General features: G+C 49.2%; 2 protein-coding genes across 12 annotated transcripts in view; one reads left to right on the top strand and one right to left on the bottom strand.

Annotated features, from left to right (window-relative positions):
• MACROD1 (mono-ADP ribosylhydrolase 1) overlaps nt 1-3,166 on the top strand; it is a 195,053-nt gene extending 191,887 nt beyond the window's left edge. For 2 of the 11 annotated variants that reach the window (XM_087913688.1, XM_087913691.1), the window contains 5 exons: nt 651-681; nt 763-836; nt 1,292-1,373; nt 1,605-1,636; nt 2,989-3,166. In XM_087913688.1, the coding sequence (XP_087769814.1) occupies nt 651-681; nt 763-836; nt 1,292-1,373; nt 1,605-1,609 (192 nt within the window). In that variant the 3' untranslated portion in view covers nt 1,610-1,636; nt 2,989-3,166. Of the gene's footprint in view, nt 1-650; nt 682-762; nt 837-1,291; nt 1,374-1,543; nt 1,637-2,985 lie in introns of all 11 variants that reach the window. The other 9 variants (XM_087913689.1, XM_087913692.1, XM_087913682.1 and 6 more) reach the window with 5 other exon arrangements.
• A 1,967-nt stretch (nt 3,167-5,133) lies between these two features.
• Nucleotides 5,134-16,885, bottom strand: OTUB1 (OTU deubiquitinase, ubiquitin aldehyde binding 1). The gene is made up of 7 exons (XM_087913693.1): nt 16,535-16,885; nt 9,716-9,777; nt 8,933-9,031; nt 7,998-8,116; nt 7,778-7,862; nt 7,064-7,258; nt 5,134-5,635 (listed from the first exon to the last, which is right to left on the bottom strand). Exons 1-7 carry the CDS (start codon nt 16,839-16,841, stop codon nt 5,438-5,440), a joined length of 1,065 nt encoding a protein of 354 aa, XP_087769819.1. The 5' UTR covers nt 16,842-16,885; the 3' UTR covers nt 5,134-5,437.
• Between the last annotated feature and the right edge of the window lie 3,867 nt (nt 16,886-20,752).

Here is a 20,752-nt window from a genome sequence, read left to right as displayed (position 1 = left end):
AAGGCCCAGTTGGGGTTTGTATACAGTCATAAAGGTCTGAGACATCCGTTCCACCACGCAGGCCCGGAGATGCTCCCAAGGCTGTCCAGGGGATCACCTTAAACCTCGCTCCACCTGGACGGGAGAAGAGCCAGAGGCTGTTTTTAGCAAAGGTTCGAGAAGCCTCCTCGACTTATGACCTGCGATGCCCAGCCAGCTTTGGATACTGAAGAGTCCAACGCATTGGCTGAGTTAACAGGGCTGGAAGGGATCTTAGAGGTCTTCTAGTCCAACCCCCTACTCAAGGAGACCCTGAGGGAAACGCCATCCAAAACAACGGGGCGGGGGGTAGAGTGAGGGGAGATGATGAGGGAAGGACGGTAGAATTTACGTTCTCAGCTGAATCGAGAGACAATTCAACTTCGCTGCGATTTTGACCTGAAGGATCTCTGGCTCCGTTCCCCATTTAGTGTCCCTCCTGCACAAGACGCCTTTTGCCCACGTCGCCCTCCTTGGAAGTTGATGCTTCCCCAGCTGCAGAGGAAGGAAAAAGGATTTGCCCCTTTTTCTCACCTCCGTACGAGAGGAAAGTTTTAGGGACCACTTGGTATTGGGAGTCCAGCCCCGTCCTTTAACCTTCATTCTCTCCCCATTTCCTCTCTTGCCTACAGGCCTTCCCCTGTATTTCCACCGGGGTGTTTGGTAAGTACCAAGGCAGGGGAGAGGGAAGGCTGGGCAGGACACCTGCCCAGGTATTCGGCCACTTCCAATGTTCCTTCACAGGCTACCCGAACGACGATGCTGCGGAGGTTGTCCTCAACACATTACACAACTGGCTAGAAGACAACAAGGACAAGGTATACGGGCGGGCCGAGGCCTCTTGGCAGGAGCTGGATAAAGCCGCGGTTTGGCTCTGCCTGGCGTCTCTTTCTGACCAAGCACACAATATTAGCTTCTCAGCCAACAGCTGGTCTTTTGCTTGCATGGGGGTTGTGTATACTGTAGGATAGGGGAAAAAATCTCTTTTAAAGGGGTTATTAGAAAACCCATGCAAAGAATTTGGAGTGGTGCTCTCCACTTATAGCCCTCTACTTAATATCTGTTCGTTAAGTGACAAAAGTTGAAGAGCCATGACTTACCTGTGTTAGAAATCCCTTCAACCCGGATGCTGATTTGAGATAAGGGTATCTTTAAACTTGGATTGGGCCAGGTGCAAGCAGTGTGTGAAGGCGGGCCCCGCACATTTCCAAAGTGCCGTCCTGACCTCCCCCCAGCTTCCTCCTCCTGCTAACCGTGGTTATATCTTGGCCAGGTCGAGCGGCTGATCGTCTGTGTTTTCCTGGAAAAGGACGACGAAATTTATAAGGAGAAGCTGCCCAAGTATTTTCCCATCGGTGAGTCACTGCTCGGGGCCTCTGTCTAGGTCAGTGATTCTCCAACCCTGGCCCACTTTAAGACGCGTGGACTTCAACTCCCAGAATTCCCCAGCCAGCAACGAATTCTGGGACTTGAAATCCACGCGTCTTAAAAGTGGGCCTGGATTGAGAAACCGTGATTTATCTAGGTGGTGAAAGGACAATGAGGGGCTTTCTGGGAGCCTTCCTCACCCTTCCTCTCATTTCCAGCCTGACCCCCCGCGTCCCATGCGCCGAAGGCGGTAAGCATTTCCCAGCACGGTGTGCGAAAGTGCAGTCGTGGGGAAACGCATGCTGTGGCTTGAGCCTAACAGTGTCTTAGCCTGGTTTTCTCTGCCCACTAAAACTGGGTGTTTCCTCTGCTCCGAGTTGGGAAGATACGCGGAGGGCCCACGGAGGGATCTCCCGGCCTGCGCACATATTCAACCGTATTCGTTTAGCGACTGAAGCTACGAGGCTGAGAAAAAGGGACGTACAACTGGTCCTCACGCTTACGACCATCACGTGATCAAAATTTGGATGCCTGACAAACCGGCGTGTGTATATTTGGACACACACGCCACAATGCAACCGTAGTGTATTTACAATGGTTGTCACGGGCTCGTGAGCGACATTCGGCAATTGGTTCGTATTTACGACAGGTTGTGGTGTCCCAGGGTCACTGTGATCTCCCCCCGCCCCGCTTTTGTGACCTCATGACAAGCAAAGTCAATGGAGGAAGCCAGATTTGCTTAACGACCGCATGATTCCCTTAACGGCTGCAGTGATTTCCTTAACATGCCCCCCCCTCAAAAAAAAGTTCGCAAAATTGGGCATGGCTCAATTGAACGACCGCCTTGCTTAACAATGGACCCGGATGTGGTTGTAAGTCGAGGCCACGCAAAGTGATACAAAAGGAAAATTGTGTGTCTTTTCTCCTTTTATGCACAACCAAGTGACAAGAGAGAAATTCTGTAGGAGCAGAATAAAACTCCCCGCAGTTTTCGGTCACCGTTCTGGCCTCTTCTCTTTTTATGAAAGTTGCCGCGGTGTTTTAGCCTTTCTGGGTTGGACCTGCATGAAGAATGCAGAATTTCCCCCCCGCTGCTTTCACCCTTCACACCAACAAAGCCACAGAGCCAGGCCGTCCCGTCCGACTTGCGTTAGATTCAGAAGGGTTCAGCCCCCAGCAGGGACGGTTAAAAGAACGGGAAGGAATAAACCAGGATATGGCTCCTAAAGGGCGTAACGTTCCCACGTTTGGGTAAAGTCACAGGCCTGGAATCATCCCCACGAAGTCAGAAGAGAAAGCAATTTTAAGAGGAGGAGGAGGAGGATCAACAGTGGATCATGTTTTTCTCTGCACTAGGCAAACGCAGGTCAAGCTTAAAACAGATTTTAGGTTTATTTACTCCTGTGCCCGCTGCCCGCTTCACTGTGAAAACGTTTGACCCACTGTCCTTTTCTCCATCGCTGAAGTCAGGACTTGCCCGCCTCCCCCCTGAAGGTGCCACAACTGACCCACGGTGGTTTTTTTGGCACCCGGGGCTCACCCGGGGCAGGTGCTTTGTCGGAAAACGGGACGCTTACCCGAAATCCTCCTTTTTCCCAGCAGATGCCGGTGAGGAACCTCCGTCCTCAAAGCTCTGAAGTGGCTCCCTGCAAATCCCGCGGCCTCCCTGCAGACGGAGACGCCGGATCTTTTCCAAGCTAGGAGAAAACAGCCCCCCCCCTCTTCTTCTTCTTCCCCAGGCGCGATCGGGCGCAATGCCGGAATAAAAATGAAAAGAGGATCCAGTCGTGTCGCTGGTAAAAGCCCGGTGGGTGGATGGGGGCGAGTGAGTAGCAGCGGGACTGGGGTCCTGTGTGAAACACCCACATACACAGTACTTACACACACACACACACACACACACAGAATTACACCCGCCTACCTACTTGACCCCCCGCCTCCCGGCCTATCCCGGCTAGACTTAAAGCGACGGAGAGTTTCGGGCCGCTCCTTTTGGCAGACCACTGTGCTGTCCTTGGCAATTTTCTGCGAAAGAGGCTAAAACCAGGGGGAAAAAGAAGCCGGCCCTCGTTCTGCGCCTCCGCAGAGAAACCGGGACGAAAGACCCGAAGCCGAGACTTTCCTGCTCGCTTTGGCACGGTGGCAAAAAAAAAAAAAAAACAGGGCAGTGGCTTGCTAGATGCCGCCGGCCAGCGGCCAAGGGACGGCCCTGGGGGCACGATGCAAAACCCTCCCCCTCCCCCAGCTGCCCAGGGGATGGCTCAACCGCAGACAAGCTGCCGTTACCTCTGAGCTCAGCTGCTTCAAGGGGGGAAGGCCAGTTCTCACTTCTGGGGGAACGGAAAAGCCATTTTGTAAAATAATGCAACGTTCAAGAAGGCTTGTCCCCCGACACCAGCAGCTCTTGGGGGGTTGGGGGAAGGGGGGAAAGAGGGCAGGGTGGGATTATGAGGAGGACCTGAAAAACTAGCAGGGAAAGTCTGTCTGTCTGTCTGTCTGTCTGTGTGTGTGTGTGTGTGTGTGTTAGGGAGCAAAATGGCACCGTCCGGCGGGGGCCTCAGGCAGAGCAAACCACGGAGGGGGGGCAGCTCCAGGGGAGCGCTTTTTTCCTTCCTCTCCTCCCGAGAGGCTGGCAAGTCACCTCCCACCACGCTGTGGTTTTCCTGCGCTCCACACAAGCACGACCTGACCGGCACACAACGTGCGAACGCACAAACTGTTGAGCGGCACACACGAGCCCCCTCAAGAGGAGGGGTCCCTGGCCAAGGGGGGAGAAAAATGTCACCAAATGGACTTTTTCTACCCGGCTGCAGCCTTGTGCGGTGCAGTTTGGGGGTGGGGGTGGGGGGGTTCCTGCCTTGCCAAAGAGCTTCGGTGGGCCAGCCCCCACCTCCAGCTGAGCCGCCGTTCCCAGATCACAACGTTAGCCCATCTCGGCTTCCAGGCCCCAAAAAAAGCCCCTCAGGGTGCAGGAAGTCCTCAACCTACGGCCACAGTTGAGCCCGGAATTTCTCTCGCTAAGAGAGGACGTCCGAGTTTCGCCTTTCTTTTCACGACCTTCCTTGCCAGAGTTGTTAACCGAAAATACGAACCAGTGACCGAGCCTCAGAACGTCGATCGGGTGACCAGGGGAGACTGCAACGGTCGTCCATGTGAAAAATGGCCCCTTTTTCCAGGGCTGTTGTAACTTCAAACGGTCGCTAAACGAATTTTTTATAAGCCGAGGACTCCCTGTAGATGACAGCCTTACATTTAAAAGGGGGGGGAAAAGCCCCAAAAGGGATCGGAATTAAATTCAGGGAACTCCCCGATGAGGAAGTGAGTGACCTCTACGGAAGGGACAACCAGCCGGTCTCCTCCTGAAAGACGGAAGCCACATCCAGAGCTGCCCTGCCCATTTCCCTGCTAAAAATGGTTATTTCCTCCCAAACTTGAGGACTAGGATCTTGCGGGGTGCGGCCTGCCGATTCTGCATATTTTTTTTTTAAAAAAAGAAAGATTGCGGGCTTGTGTGCCCTTCGGGGTCTCCAACCGTGGCAACTTTTAAGGACTTTTATGGACTTCCAAGTTGAATCCCTCATCAGCCGGATCGTCTTTTCAAGTTGGCAGTCGTCCCCCCCCTCCGGTCTTAAAGTGGCCACGGTTGGAGACCCCCCCGCCCTAAGGGGCCCGTGCGCCCTCCTCCGTCGTGGGCTGGGGGCTCCCTCTCCCAGAAACACTAGAGAGAAGCGGGGGGAAAGAAAGGTGGTCTCACCAGCCTCCCCTTTAATAAAACACAGAAGAAGAGCGTAGCAACAAAAGCAGGGAAAAATATATAATAATAAACAAACCAAGTGAGCGAGACGGGCAGCAGGAACGATCACCATTTACAAGCACAGACGAGGCTGCCCGGCGAGAGGGATGGGGGGTGGGTGGGTGGGAAAAACACGGGTGGGGGGCGGGGGGGGGAACATCAGCAGGGGGGAGGGAGAGAGAGAGAGAGATAGGAGGGGAGAAGGGGGGTGGGTGGGCTGACTGACCAGCCACCTGCCTCGCTCCTACCCCCCCCCGTCTATTTATACAGGATGTCGTAGTGTCCCGGTCTGTAGAGTAGATACACTTTGGGCTCGGAGCCTTCGGGGAAGACGTGGGGGTTGGTGGCCCCGCCCTCGCCCCGATCCATGTACTCCACCAGGATGGAGACGTTGAGGGCCTGAGCCAGGGCGATGATGTGGATGTGGTCGCTCTCCTTGCACATGGGCTCCACCTCCTGGAAGAGACGGGGAGGGCGGGCCGGGAAGAGAAGCCCAAGCGATGGCGTCCGTTTAGACAGAAAAGAGCGAAGACCGCCTTCCAGGACCGCCCCTTTTCTCTCAGAAAGCGTTAAAATTGGCAAACTCTTGTGGTCAATTCCGGATCTGACATGACTCAAGAATTACACCACGGAAATTAGAAACAGCCCCCAAAAGTCACATCCTCCCATAGAAGCAAATCGACATTTCTTGGTGCCATCCATCTTCACCTCCAGGTCTCAGCTTTCGTTCCCACCGGAAGGAGAACCACCCAGCCTAAACAATTCTCTCTGTCTCCCCTCTTCCTACCTTAGGAGTGTGGCAAGCCCCAAACCCTCCCCCCGCCCCCCATAACCAGAAAGAAAGAAAAGGAATATAAACTAAGGCTAAATAAAATGGCTACGCAGATGTCAATTTGGGCTCGACAGGCGGTTTGGGTCCCCAGGCAGACATTGAGGAGGAGTTGCGCCCCCAATCGGCTGGGCTCTTTCACCTTCAAGAGGACTAGAAACACAGGCCCGAGTTCCCTTTGAGGTAAGAGGGCCTGTAAGTTTTATATATAAAAAGAGAAACTTGCTGGATCTGCGGAGGCCTCATTTGCCGTCCGAGCTGCACATAATCCTGCAAAGTGGAGGAAGATCCCCCCCAAAGCCTGACCTTGGACCCATCCATGATTACACAACATGGTGCCCCCCTCCCCATCACCCCCACTCCGGGGTTCTCGGTCATTTGCACGACCCCTTCCCCATTGGGGAGCTGAGGGCAGTGGAGGCCCCACAGTTTGGGGAGTCTTTGGCTACGTGGCCCAGGCTTTTCCCTGCACGCAGACCGTTCTCCCCAACTTTTCCGTGCTGGTGCAGTCCTTCCTCAAAGGAGGAAGGGTACCCCGTTGTTGGATCCAATACTCCCCCCCCCATCACGAAGGCCTGCTAAATGGGGTGTCGTTGCAATGGTGACTTCGAAATTCCAGCCAATCTATTGCCAGTAATCACAGGTGATTATCATCACCGCCGTATCTTTACCTCTAAGGCCACTTTGTCAACCTTGGCGGCTTCAAGATGTGGGGAGAACTCTGGGGGTTGAAGGGCCCCCCCATCTTAAAGCCGCCGCAGTTGAGAAAACCTGTTCTAGGCCAACCAACAGTTAGTAATTTCAGTCTGACAGACATTAAAATCATTGCTCCCAAAGTCCATGTGCAAACACGCCTCTTCCTTCCTCTCGATCATGAGGACTAGAAGCTCCATTCACAATAACTATAGGTGAAACCGGAAGAGCCCAAGACCTCTGAACGCAGAGAGGAAGCCCTGCTAAGGCCTCAGCTCTGCCTTCTTTCTCTTCCCCTCCAGCCCTGAATTACTCATTCCCCTTTTCCTTGCCCCCCACCCCGCGCAGCCCCCGCAACTGACCTGCTGGCAGAACTCCTTTATGCTCCGTCCTCCCTCGATGAAGTGCTCGAAAAACTTGTTCTCCCGTTGCAAGTAGCCGGACGTCAGCAGCCGTAGGTAGACGACAAGGTAATCGGAGGTGCTCTGGTCGTTGAAGGAGCCCAACAGCTCCGCCACCGTGGTCTGTTTCTCCACTTGCTCGATCAGGTCCATGAACTGCAGGGATTCGACCGAGAAATTTGAGGGGGGCGGGGGGTTCCAACACCTCACCCCTCCCCACCCACCCCCGCAAACTCCCAGGCTTTCTCCTTCCTGCCAAGGGGGTGCCTGCCTCTCACCTGTCCATTTCCTTGGCTTACAGCCATACATTTCGGTTGCTAAGTGGGTTGCTAAGTTCAGGGAGCTTTGCCCCATTTTATACGACCTTCCTTTTACCACAGTCATTAAGTGAAAAGGTTAAGTTAGGAACCCAGTTGGTTAAGTGAACCTTCCTTGCCCGCTGACTCTGCTCCTCAGAAGGCCGCAAAAGGAGGACAGTGTAAAGCCGGGGATGCTGCGACCGTCATGAATACGAAGCGGTTGCCGAGCGCCCCAATTCTGATTCGCATCGGAGACGAGGTGCACAAAGCCTTCAAAGTTGACAAGCTTGGAGACCCCCCCCTCCCCTGGGTTAGACCCCCAACTCCCATCACCCCCGGCCAGGCTGGCCAGCAGTGGCCTTCAAAGGGGCCTCACCGTGTTATGGAAGTCCTCAATGGTGAATTCCGTGAAGCCCTGCGAAACCAGCACCTCTTTGCTTTTCGCCGCCACTTCCTTGAAGCTGAAACGATACACACACACACACACACACACCCCAAAAAGCGTGAATTTCTGCACTGGGCTGGCGCCTTCACATCCGCTGGTCTCGGGGGGATCCCCCTCCCCGCCTTCCCCGTCCCGGGATTCCCCAGCCTACCGCTGCAGCTCCTTGCCGTCCTCCAGTAGAGCCTCCAGGTGGGAAAAGCCAAACGCTCGGTAGAAGCAGTTCCCGTCCGGCCTCGTTTTCCGAATGTAGGAATACTTCTTCAGCAGATCCTGGGCCGGGAGAAGGAAGAGAGAGGGAGGGAGCTCAGCTTCTCCAGGGTTTCCTGCCTAAGCGGGGGGCTGGACTAGAAGACCTCCAAGGCCCCTTACCACTCCTTCTATTCTGTTTCCTATCTCCTCCGTTCTTTCATAATTCTATTCTTTCATAATTTTATTCTTTTGTAATTCTATACTTCCATTATTCTATTCTATTCTATTCTATTCTATTCTATTCTATTCTATTCTATTCTATTCTATTCTGAATTCTATTCTATTCTATTCTAATTATTCTATTCTATAATTATTCTATTCTATCCTTTCATAATTCTATTTTTTCATAATTCTATTCTTTCATAATTCTATACTTCCATTATTCTATTCTATTCTATTCTATTCTATTCTATTCTATTCTATTCTATTCTGTTCTGTTCTGTTCTGTTCTGTTCTGTTCTGTTCTGTTCTGTTCTATTCTATTCTATTCTATCCTTTCGTAATTCTATTCTAATTTTCTATTCTATTCTTCTTTGAGCTCAGGTCTGTCTCAGGGTTCTCTCCAAACTTGGGGATCTCAGCTCCCAGAATCCCCCAACCAGCCACCTTAGGGATAGCTGCCAAGTTTGGAGACAAACTGCCTGAGGAATTCTGGGAGCTGAAGTTCTCGACGCTTAAAACTTGCCAAGTTTGGAGAGACCCCTGATCCACTCCCTCCCCTCTAGTTAAACAACTAACCAAATTGAGGTTCCCCCCCTCCCCCCTCCCCTCCCCGCAGAAGATGCTCCGGCTACTTCCACCCCCAGCCGCCCAGAGTCGGCTCCAGGGGCCTCTCACCTTGATCTTCTGCTGGTATACATGGTCATCGTCCGCATACTCCTTATACAGGACGGTCAACTCCATCCTCTCTGAGACTAAAGGGTTCTGGACAGCAATCTGCAAAGAAAGAGGCTGAATCAACACAGCCGCCCAGTGTGGCAACGAAGGCCGCAGGCACTTGTGAACACGCTCATGGCAAACAGAGATCATCCAAACACACTGCCGGCCGCCACCTACCTGGAGAAACACACCATCGAGAGCAATAACAGCAGCACTTAGACTTGCGTACCGCTTTACGGTGCTGTGCAGCCCTCTCTAAGCGGTTTCACAGAGTCGGCGTATTGCCCCTAACTATCCGGGTCCTTGTAAAAGACGGTTCTCGACTTAACCCCGGAGTGTTTCTTTTGCGGCGGTTGCTAAGTGGATCACCGTGGTTAAGGGACGACCGTGCTTGTTAAATGAACCCAGCGTTCAGCCTTTTTTTTTGGCCAAGAAACAGATGTAAACACAGCAAATGGCTGTAAATTTGGGAGGGGGGAGAATTGGAACTTCGGCCATGAGTAACTTCTGGGGGCCTGTCGCAACTTTGAACGGTTGCTAAGGGACTGGTCCTAAGTCCACCCTGTATCCCTTGAGCAGTTCAAGGGATGGCGGTAGGGAAACTCCCAGGAAACGATGCGGGACCTCGGAGAGGTACAAGGAAGGCGGTAATGGGCAGAACACAAGGCAGAGGAATCCCTCAACTTTAGCCTGAAGCGCGTCTACAAAGAACGTGCATAATTTGGGGGGATCAGGGCTCACCTCCTGCTGAATGCGGTCCTGTTGGGCCATTATGGCTTCATCGTAGGCCAAGCAATTCACTCCTGGAACGGAAGAGAACAAAACCACTTGAGAATTTACAATCCTCCTCCTGCCCCTGAGATTAAGGGGGGAGAAAAAAACAAACAAACCCAAAACCCAAACAGATGTTGTTCCAGAAGCTCCCTCCCTCTCTCTAATCTTGGCCCTTCCAGATGTGCCGGCTTGCAGTGCCAATAACCAAGAGGCAAGTAAGGCCAAGGGCTGAACGGATCTGCCTGAGCTAAAAGGTTGTCAAAAAAAAAAAAACAATTAAGAAACTCGCCTGGCAAAAATGTCAAAGGGCAACAAGGCAATTATTTTTATGTTATTTTATTTATTTTGCAAAAGAAGGAATCGACACGTCCCTCCCCTTAATGGGCGTTTGTGAAGCAGGATGCTGGATTTTATTTTCGCCTCATGCTTCGCATCCAAGACGCTGTTACATCTTCCATGAGTTAAAGTTTTAACAGGCCAGGATTTCAAAGAACGCAGATCAGCTTCCCGGGCCGAGCCGGCCTTCCCAAAACTTGAGATTAAAAAAACAAACACACACACACACACACACACACAAAGCAATTAACGTACAAAACATCCACCCCACCTTCTCCACAGCTCCTGAGTCTGGAGCAGCCCCCTCTGCGACACTGGGCTCCTAGCGAGGAGGCGCAAGTGGCCCATCCCGTCGCCGCACAGATGAGGAATTGCCTCGGGTAGAAAGCCCTCCTCGCAGCCCCCCTTTCGGGGCCAGGCGCCAGGGTGGGCTCCATCGGGAAGCCTGAACTCCGCTGCCCTCCTCGAAGCCAAGCCAGCCCCTCCCAAGGCTGCTCTCTCTCTCCCTCTCTCTCTCCCTCTCCCTCTCTTTCTTTCTCTCTCTCTCCCTCTCTCTCTCTCTCTCACACACACACACAAAGCAACCTGCTTGCTGGATGAGCAGCTTTGCAAGCCAGCCAGCCAGGCAACCGTCCTCCTTTCCCCTGGCACCGTTGACTCGGCGGCAGCTGCCAAGGCTGCAGAAAACCATGAAACCTGATCTGGGGCCATTCCATGTCGCGGGTGCTGGGATGCTACTGCAGTGGAGGAGCGTCTCTTTTTTTTCCCAGCCTGCAGCCTTCACAAAACCCTGGGCCAGATTGCAGCCGGCTGGCCTTGCCGCCAAAATTACCTTGGACCCAGCGGACACTCAATCCAGATTCATCAGTTAAGAGAGTTTAAAAATAATAATAATAATAATAATTCCCCCCAAGGACAGGAGGGACATGTCAGGCTCCGTTAAGAAGGGGACGCCCGATCTATTCCTGAGCAAAGTAGGACACAGGAAACAGAGAAAATATGTAAGTGAATGGAAAATGTCCCCCCAGGTGCTTTTTCACAAAGACAAACAGGGTTTTCCTTGAAGACGTTTTGCTCCTGGTCTGTCTGAGAAACGGGCCTCGCTGCTCATCGACGGAACCGATTTGGAGGAGGGCCTTGGGAAGCAAAAATACAGGCAGCCCTTGACTTGCAAATAGTTTGTTTCGTGACCATTCAAAGTCATGACGGCACTGAAAAGAAAATGACTTATGACCGTTTTTTCACAGAGTTACGACCTTTGCAGCGTCCCCAGAGTCACGCGAACAAAATTCAGACGCCTCGGCAACTGGACTCATATTTATGACAGTTGCCGTGTCCCAGGGTTGTGTGATTCCCCTTTGGTGACTCTCTGACAATGGGGAAGCCAGATTCACTTAACAGCTTATCAACTGCAGTGATTCACTTAACAACCGAGGCAAGAAAGGCCGTAAAACGGAGCAAAACTCCCTTACCAAATGCCTCACTCAACGGCAGAAATGTTGAGCTCAATTGTGGCCGTTAAGTCGAGGACTCCCTGTAGTTTGTATTTATCAGTGGAGCCTTCCAGAGGATTAGCTCCGTCTTTTTAAAATCCATTCTGGAGGAAATCAGATCTGTTCCAGACAAACAGCAACAAAAAACCAGCCAGCCAGCCAGCCACGCAACATGGAGTCCTACGCTTCTTTCTGTTAAAGCCAGTTCAAGAGCAGGCAGAGAGCTTTCCCTAACATGGACATTTGCAGAAAATTACTTAATTTCTATTGATTCGATCACTTAAAAACACAATGCAGATGGGACCGCCTGACCTTGTCTGGGCTCCGATTCGTCCTTAAATGAGAGAAAGAGAGAGAGAGAGAAAGAGAAAAACTAGTGGCAGACCACTTCTATCCTATTGCCAAGAAAAACAACATGAGGTCATCTAGATTTGAGCTGGACTCACTGCAGACTTTACTTTTTAACAACTAAATTGGCAAATTATCAGGCAGCAGCTGCCAGCTCAGGCAGCTGATACACAAAACTTTAATCGAATACATACTCGTCCCACTCTGGGGCTAAGTAACTTTATGCAAAGCACAGAAAAACCTGTACAAGGTGGTAAAGAAGAGGAACTGAAAGTCTGAGATAAAGGAAAGAGGATCAAGTTTAAATTAGCAACATCCCCCATATTCCTCAACACTTTTCTGCCCTTACCAAATATTGCCTTCTCCCCTTTCTGAATAAATTGCCTTTTGTGCTTTATCGTCTCTCTCCTTTGGGGGATCTCACGCACTCCAAATGAACATACCTTGCTGAATATCCCTCCCTGCAGTACATTCACACAGCTACCTATATATTTCTGTTTCACAATCCATATGGCCAAACCTCTCTATATGGCCAAACCACCAGCCGCTTGCTTGCTTTTATTCCACCCCACAAATATTTAATATCCGTCAATTCCTGACCCCTTTTTTTTATTTTAATGCAAGTTTTCCTTAGTGCCTTCCTTGTGTTCAACTGCTCTGCGTGTTTCTCCTGACATATATAAACTCTGATTTCTGGAAAGAAAGTCAGCAGAAAACACACATGATACCGTTGCATCCTTCAACAAACACTAAAGAGGGGATTTCCCAACCTGGTGACTTTAAGTTGTGTGGACTTCAACCCCCAGAATTCCCCAGCCAGCACGTCTTTAAGCCCAGGCATCTTAAAGTTGCTAAGGTTGGGAAACTCTGCATTAATCTTCTTAATAAACAGTAATAACCACTAGTTTTCTCTCTCGGCTTTTCCATTCATTCATTCAATTGGTATAGCTGCCACTAACTCTGGACAGCAAACTCATAAACAATCTTTGAAAATTTCTTTATTTCTCGTCCCTAAAACGTCCAAAGCACCCAAATTTATTTATTTCTTCCGGCTTTTCACCAATTACGTAGAGTGTGCAATTGTTCACTCCATTTTCCCCTTCAGACGCAACTCCCTTGTTTCTTTGTTACATTGATTTTCAGTTCCACATTTCTTCTTCCATTTCACAATCTTCCTGCAAATCAGCCAATAAGGCAACGTTCATATCCCAATCGGCGCTATTCTCAGACCACAATTTCTTACACATTTTATCCATAGATGTATTAAAGAGCCAGTCTACCCACCCATTCCTTTCTTCCCATCCACTCATTAATTTTACTTGATCATTTTCCCTGGATCACAATCATGCAGAACGTTGTACCATTTTTTTTTCCCAGCGTCCCTAATCAGTGACATTAATTCATCTGTTTATACCAACGCTTTCATTTGTAATTACCTCAACGCCTGCTTCACTAACGTGCATTCATCAACTCCACACAAGACTTAAATCATCGTCATTCAGATTATATTGTTGCCCATTTTTATTTCACCCATTACATTATAAATTATAGTACAGCAGGGGATTGGATAGAAGACCTCCTAGGTCCCTTGCAACTCTGTTATTTTGTATTATTTCATGCTTTTTAACCATTTATTCCTCTTATATTTCAAGTCACAATTTTCTACCTAGCACAGTTAGAACCATATTCATGTCCACACTAATCCTTGACTCAAGGTTTTCACAGAATGCTTTTTATAAATATTAAAAACGTGGAGCGAGTGACTGGTTTAATCGTGCATTCAGAGTAAAGAGAGAAAGAGACTAAAGTATGTACTGCATGCATCAATTGTAAAGACAGAAAAAGAGTAGCCTGCCACATTTTGGCCAGGATGTCACAAACACAATAAAGTTCAACTTCACTCCAAGCTTATTTCTATTATTCTACTACACAAACTGCAATCTCTAATATAGAGATTGTCTTATAAGGCAACATTAGGTTGCTTGCAGCCCAACAACTCAGAGACAAAAGGGATCAGTTATACACACTTTGAAAGAAAAAAATTACATTTTTGAAAAAACACTTTAACAAAAACCAGGGAGGGGAATCATAATTTGAAGTGTGAGGAATATGAGGAGAAAACAGATAAGATGGATAAAAAGGAAAGGGTATTCCTGGTTGTTTTCACACAACATGCCAATCCTCTGGCTCTATTCAGGTAACATGCTATACCTGAGCAAATAAAACAAATCCTGATTTAATCAGAGTGCCTAGAACCTGAAATGAACCTGACTGTATTAACCCACAGCCATTGTTTTCAACACTGAGACTTCAGCTCAAAATACTGTCCACAAAACACATTCCTTCATTCGTTCGAAATTTAAAAAGCAGATCGCGGCATAAAGTGGTGCACCAAACACAGAACCTGTTAAGACAAGCAAAGTTCCCACATAAGACTGATTCATGCAATATACAAAGTGATGGATGAGCACCCCATTTTTTTGGGGGGGGGGAGGGGCTTAGAATCAGAAGAAAAAAAAACATCTAGTTTGTAAATTATTTCAAGGGAGCAAACTCGAACAAGGGGGCTAAATTTTATCTCCTAATATTTGGGGGGTAAAGAGCGAGGGAGAATAATGCTAAGCCTCAAAAGGAACAAACCAAGGTTAGAAGGAGCAAACTCAAGCTGTAAATGCAGATAAAGGGATTTTCATGCACGTTCCCCACATTCCCAGATTCCTAGAGTTGTGAGTGCTCCATCACAAAAGGTTTTCCAGAAGAGATTGGACAACGATTTGTCTGAAATGGTGTAAGGTGTTCTGATCCAGCAGAGAGTTGGACTGGAACAGGGGTCGCCAACCTTTTGGACCTCATGGATCACCAAAGTCATAATTTGAAGTCCTGCGGATCACTAGTATGAATTTTGACTGACGTGGCTTGCTGACATTTTCCCAGGGTCTCTGCAGAAAGCAGCAGAGACCCTGGGAAAATCCCCCCCCAAAGTCTGCAGGAAAATTCCCCACCCCGATTTCCGACCCATCGATCATTCTTTATTTGGGATTGCAGGATGCCGTCTCCAGTTCCACTCTCAAGAGGAGAGAGAGACTTTTGGCTTCATGCAAGGAAAGCAGCAGAAGCAGCAGAAGTCTTTCTTTCTCTCCCCCAAACTCTGCCAGAAAGGAGTCTTTGCCGGCTCAGCCTCAGCCTTCCCCCCTCCCCTCACTACCTCGTGTTGTTTGCAATACAAGCGACGCAAGCCTTGTGTTCCCACGGGCCATGTGGGCAGCGCAGCCTTGTGTTCCTGCGCAGCCTGGATTAATTGCTTTGGGAGTGACATTTCTCTGCGGACCACCAACATTTTCTCATGGACCACCAGTGGTCCCCGGTCCACTGGTTGGCGACCACTGGACTAGAAGACCTCCACTCCAAGGTCTGTTATTCTGTAGACTCACCCTATAAGAAAAGGGTTGGGCTGGGGAAACCCACTTAAACCAGATGCAAACACCCCCCCCCCCCCAAGGTTAAGCCTATAAAAGATAATATTTGCAGCACAGGTTTGAAATGAGGATTTCTTCTGAGCTGGCTTGTTTATCTATGAATATATATGATTACCTGTTAGTCTTTCTACAATGTACAACTATGAGTACTGATAAAAGAATATTTGAAGCTCAGGGTTGGGTTGAAGGATCCTTGGGAAGACTAGGTAACATCATCAGTGCTAGAAGGGATAGAGATTTGCTGGAGGGTGGGGGGAAAGAGGAAGGAGACTATGGTGGCCTTGGTGCTCGATTGAGTTTAGTGGTTTACTTGCAGACGTCTCGTGAGCCAACTAGGGAACATCATCAGTGCCAGAAGGGAGTGGGCTTTGCTTATCCACTGTTTATCCATTTGTATATAAAGTGGACAGAAGGGAATACTTGCACTCAGGGTTTTCTTGTGTGGGTCCTTGGGGCTCTCTGAGCTGGCTCGTTCCCATGCAGAGGTTTCATTAGGTAACGTCACCAGGGAATGGAGGAGGAGGAGGAAGGGGACTATGGTGGCCTTGGGGCTGCCTGAGCTTGGGCGGGGGCTTTCCTTGCAGACCTCTCCTGACCCAGCTAGGGAACACCGTCAGTACAGTACCTCCACCAGGGTGCAGCCGGGAAGGCGGCGCCTCCATCATTCCCCCCCCCCGCGGGGCTCCGGGGCTCCTACACAAGCCCCGCACCACCACCCCAGCCTTCCTCAGCGCCCATCATCCCCAGGGCTGGGGCGGATGGGCCCCGCAGTCATCCCGGCCGGGCGCCCAGTCATCCCTTCCTCGCCAGGTGCGCCGGGCGGGACGTTTCCATGGCGACGGAGACGGCCTTCGGGGGTGGGGGGAGCGGCGGGAGGGGGAAAGGTGGCGGTTTCCAAGGTGACCGAGGGCGGCCGGAGCCCCTCCCGCGCCGTTGCCAAGGAGACCGAGCTGAACGGGCGGGGGGGGAGGAAGAGGAGGGGGCAGCGCTCTTGCTGAGGGAGGGGGGGCCTCCGGAAGAAGAAGCCACCCGACTAGTGCGGCCTCCCAGACGGAAGGGGCCTTTGCCCCAGTTCACAACGCCCGACCCGCCCTCCACTCCACCCGAAGACCAGCGGATCACCCCGCCCTCACCGTCCGTGTCCCCTCCGACGGGCTCCGGTTGTTGTTGAGGCTCCTCCGCCGCCATCTTCGCGCTGGCAACCCTGCAGAGAGGAGGCGCTTCCGGGTCGGAGGCGGGCGCCGCCCCGGAAGCGCTTAGGCCGCCTTCTCTTTCCATGGCAACCGCCGCCCCCTCGGCAACATAATGAAGCGCTGGGGGAGGAACGAAGGAAGGAAGAGGCTCTCCCGCCCCTCCCACCGTCTGACTCCCCCACCCCTCGCCTCGCCCTCCCCACAATGGGGGAAGGAGGGGTCGCCATGCCGGCGCTTGTGAGGCCATCACAACACAGGCCGCATGGGCGCCCCGGCAGCTGACGTCACTTCCTGGCCACGCCACGCCCCCCACGTGCTCCCTTCCCCATCCAAAGGATTCTCCAAGGTTCATTTTGCAAAAGGGGAAAAGCCGCTGCAGGAGATCCGGGGCGGGGGGGGGAGGGGTTTTTCGGGGGGGAATAGATGATTGATAAGATTCGGTTAGATTATAGATGGATAGAAAGGCATGGATGATGGCTGGATAGATAGAAGAGGTAGGTAGGTAGGTAGATGATTGATAGGTAGATACAGATAAAAAGATGATGAATGGATAGAAATAAAGCTGGACGGAGATAGATAGATGGATGAATGGATAGAGATAGATATTTTAAAGCGGCCCTCACTGCACCAACCCTCCAGTCCAAAGGGGCTTTTTGATTAAGACCAGTCCTCCAAATTGCTGCAAACAGCAGATTCAATAACAGATCCCACCTCCCTCCGTTTCCATCTTTTAGTTATAGTGGATAATTGTTATTTTCATGGTGTTGTGTTATTAAATATGCTTTTTTGTATTGTTGGCTTTTTATCATGGTTAAAGCCGCCAAGAGTTGCCGTGTGAGATGGGCGGCAAGCAGATTTAATAACTATATCAATAAACGTTTGAGTGTCTGTAGGCCTTGAGCAGAGAGGGTTGCACAGACCTGACCTGCAAGGTCCCTTCCAACCCTGTTATTCAATGAGGTCCTCAAACCATATGGGATGGAAACTCTGTGTGTGTGTGTATAAAATGCTATTTTCCAAATTGCATTCCTCAGTTCCTGACATTTCAAACACCACACATCTTCAATTTGTTGAGAAACACTGTTCTGACTTTTTGGTACAGCTTACTACACTACAATTTAGGTTTTAGGATTTCTTTTTTAAAATCCTGATTTTTTTTTTTATGAATAACCCAAGGCAGCAAAGATACCTGATATTCTGCCACCCTCCTTCTATTTTCCCCACAACAATCCTGTGAAGTGGGCTGGGCTGAGAGGGAAGGACTGACCCAAAGTAACCCAGATGGTTTTCGTGCCTTGCTTAAGGCAAGACTAGCGCTCTCCGTTTCCTGGTTTCTAGTCTGGTGCTTTCACTGCTAGATGAAATTGGTTCTAATTACAGTACATGGTTCCTACCACTGTAGTTTGCAGGCCACAATGTTGTTTGCCAAAGGCGCAAAAAAATTCCCAAAAAATCCAAAAAAAATCCTTTGGCATGAGCCATTAGCCCTGCTGCCGAATATCGATTGATCACTTGAGTATTCTTCATGTGTGACTGCAGTATTTTTAAGGCAAGTCCAACGTATCATAACCCTTTGCCTCTTTCCGAAATATTTGCCCTGCCATATGCAAGATGTGGGAAATCTTCACAATATTTCAATAGCTCAATATATCCCAGATGAAAGCTGTTTTTGCTGCACTGGACCCTTAAAGTGTTTTTTTTAAAAAAAGCAAATATAATTTCAGCAACATTGAGATCTATGTTAATTGGTTCTACCACAGATCAGCGCTATAATTAAAACACTAATTAAATTTGCTTATTCACAGCTAAATGGAAGCACTCCAAAATGTGTGGGGTTTTTCTATCAGATTACACAAAGGGTTAGACAAAACTATTGCAGAATTATTTATAATTAGGAAACATTTATTCAGATTGTCAACGTATCCCTTCCTTTTGCAAATTTTGCATATATAATTGTTTACTATCCATTTCAAGCAACACTTTGGTGAAAACAAGCAAAAATTAAAGAAACATGGAAATAACATTTAAAGGCTTTTATTAACATCAAAGGAATTATTCAATGTTATTATAATTATTCAAATTATTTGAGCATCCAGGAAAGCAAAATTCAGGGACTTTTCCTTAGGAAACTCAAGACAACATATTTCAAAACAAAAATCAATATAATTATTCTATAGCCTTTTTGCAACTTGTAAATAGCAGGAAAAAAAAGTGATCTATATCTATAAAAGCATGCTAAAACCAGATTGCAGTTTATTTCTGGCTTAATCTCATATGTCCATTTAACTATAAAGGTTTGAAAACATGGTTTATACCACATTGTGTGATAACTAACCAAATATGGTTTAGCCACAAAACCATCATTAAAATAAACCCAATCAATACTGCGCTGTACATTCAGTCTATAAGAACCATTAGTTTGCTTAGATTTGTTAACACATTTAAGCAAACTATATTAATTTATGAACATTTTGCCAATCCAGAGATTTTATTGTAGACCCAGTGACTTGAACACTCTTCAAAAAATAAAGGCAGCTCACATATCCAGGCATCACTAAAAGCGAAGCAATGAGCCCAATTTTACAATATTGCTTGTTCACAATTATTTGGAAACACTGCAAAATAATTATTCCATAATAGATGCTTATCGCTGAACCTACACTCGGGTTATTATCTTGGATCTTAGCTGTATAGAGTTTATATATTTTCATCTATTTACCTCCAATTGTCTCTGTCCAGATATTTATCCTCCAAACATCTTTAATTAAGAGTGAATTACTCTTGAATAAGGTATTAATATATTAATGGGAGAATTGCACCACCTGCCTCATCCTCCACTGGGGGACCTGCCGGATTTCATGACTCCCTTCTCAGGGCGACCCCTGGCCCACCCCCCCCACACACACCCTTTTCAACCCCCACCCTCCCTTCTCCACTTAGTTCCCCCCAAGAGACTCGTCCAAGCTCCCCTTCAGTCGTGCAGGACTACAAACCCCATCATCCTCTGCCAGGAGGGCTACCTGCGACATGTCTACACCCCTTGGCCCTGGAGGGCTCAAGGATGGGAGCGGCTGGCCCTGAAGTCTCCGTCCTCGGTCTCTCCTTGAACCGACGCCGCTCTTGCGAGAAGCGGCTTTCTATCCTCCACGGCCAAAGCCGGAAGATTAAACCAGAAGCCGCTCCAGCCGGCACACCATAGAGCAAGCTAAGGAAAGACGGCACTTCCGCTCAAGAGTTGCAGTTCCTCCATTGGCCAATGCTAAGATTCCATAGAGAACCAGCCATGTGTAGAACGTACTTCCGGCGAGGCAAGGATAGCAGGCGACCTACACTTGGATCAAGTACCCATAGAGTAAGGCCGCTCTAGCCGCTAGCAAACCTCTAATGCACCGCCTGGATTCACAAACCGTGTCAAAAGAAGTCCTTGGGGCACTTTTTCAGATTTTTAACAAAATATATATATCGCGTCTGAATTTATACCCCTTTGAGAGGATGATGAACGTGCTCATGTCGGCTTGAATTATTTTCTTCTGGAATTGGGGGGGAATTTTACAAAACGATGAAGTTTCTTTTCTTTGACAGTTGTGGGAGGTTTGCAAACAGACATCCGAACAATTTCTAGCCATTAACATTGAAGATGGATCCAATCCTCATCTTTCAATGTACACAAACACGCAGGTGGTTGTTGGAAAAGGCACATACAGGTCTCCTTTGACTTTCAACTGTTCATTTAGGGACCGTTTGAAGTACAATGGCACCTGGAAAAAGTGACGTGACCACTTTTCACTCTTACAACCCATTGCAGCATCCCAGTGGTCACCTAATCCAAACTCAGATGCGGGGCAACTAACTCGTATTTATGATGGCTGCAGAGTCCTGAGGTCACTGATCACCCTTTGTGTGGTCAATGCAGAAGCCAGACTCACTTAACAACTGGGTCACTAAGGTCAGAACTGCAATGATTCCCTTAACCATGCCAAGGTTGTAAAACGGGGTGAACTCACTTAATAACTCTTTTGCTTAGCCATGGCAATGTTGGGCACAATTGTGGCCGTTGTCAGCGTTTGGCATATGGCTTCCAAAGCTGACAGCCGTAAGTCGAGGACCACCTGGACAGGTTTTCCAATCCGCTTCCACTGCAGTTTCCCCTCTCCGTTC

The sequence above is a fragment of the Pseudonaja textilis genome, chromosome 16 (assembly GCF_049901715.1).
Source record: "Pseudonaja textilis isolate UNSWEBS1 chromosome 16, rPseTex1.2, whole genome shotgun sequence".
Taxonomy (NCBI): domain Eukaryota; kingdom Metazoa; phylum Chordata; class Lepidosauria; order Squamata; family Elapidae; genus Pseudonaja; species Pseudonaja textilis.
This window is presented reverse-complemented; position numbering and strand designations above follow the sequence as displayed.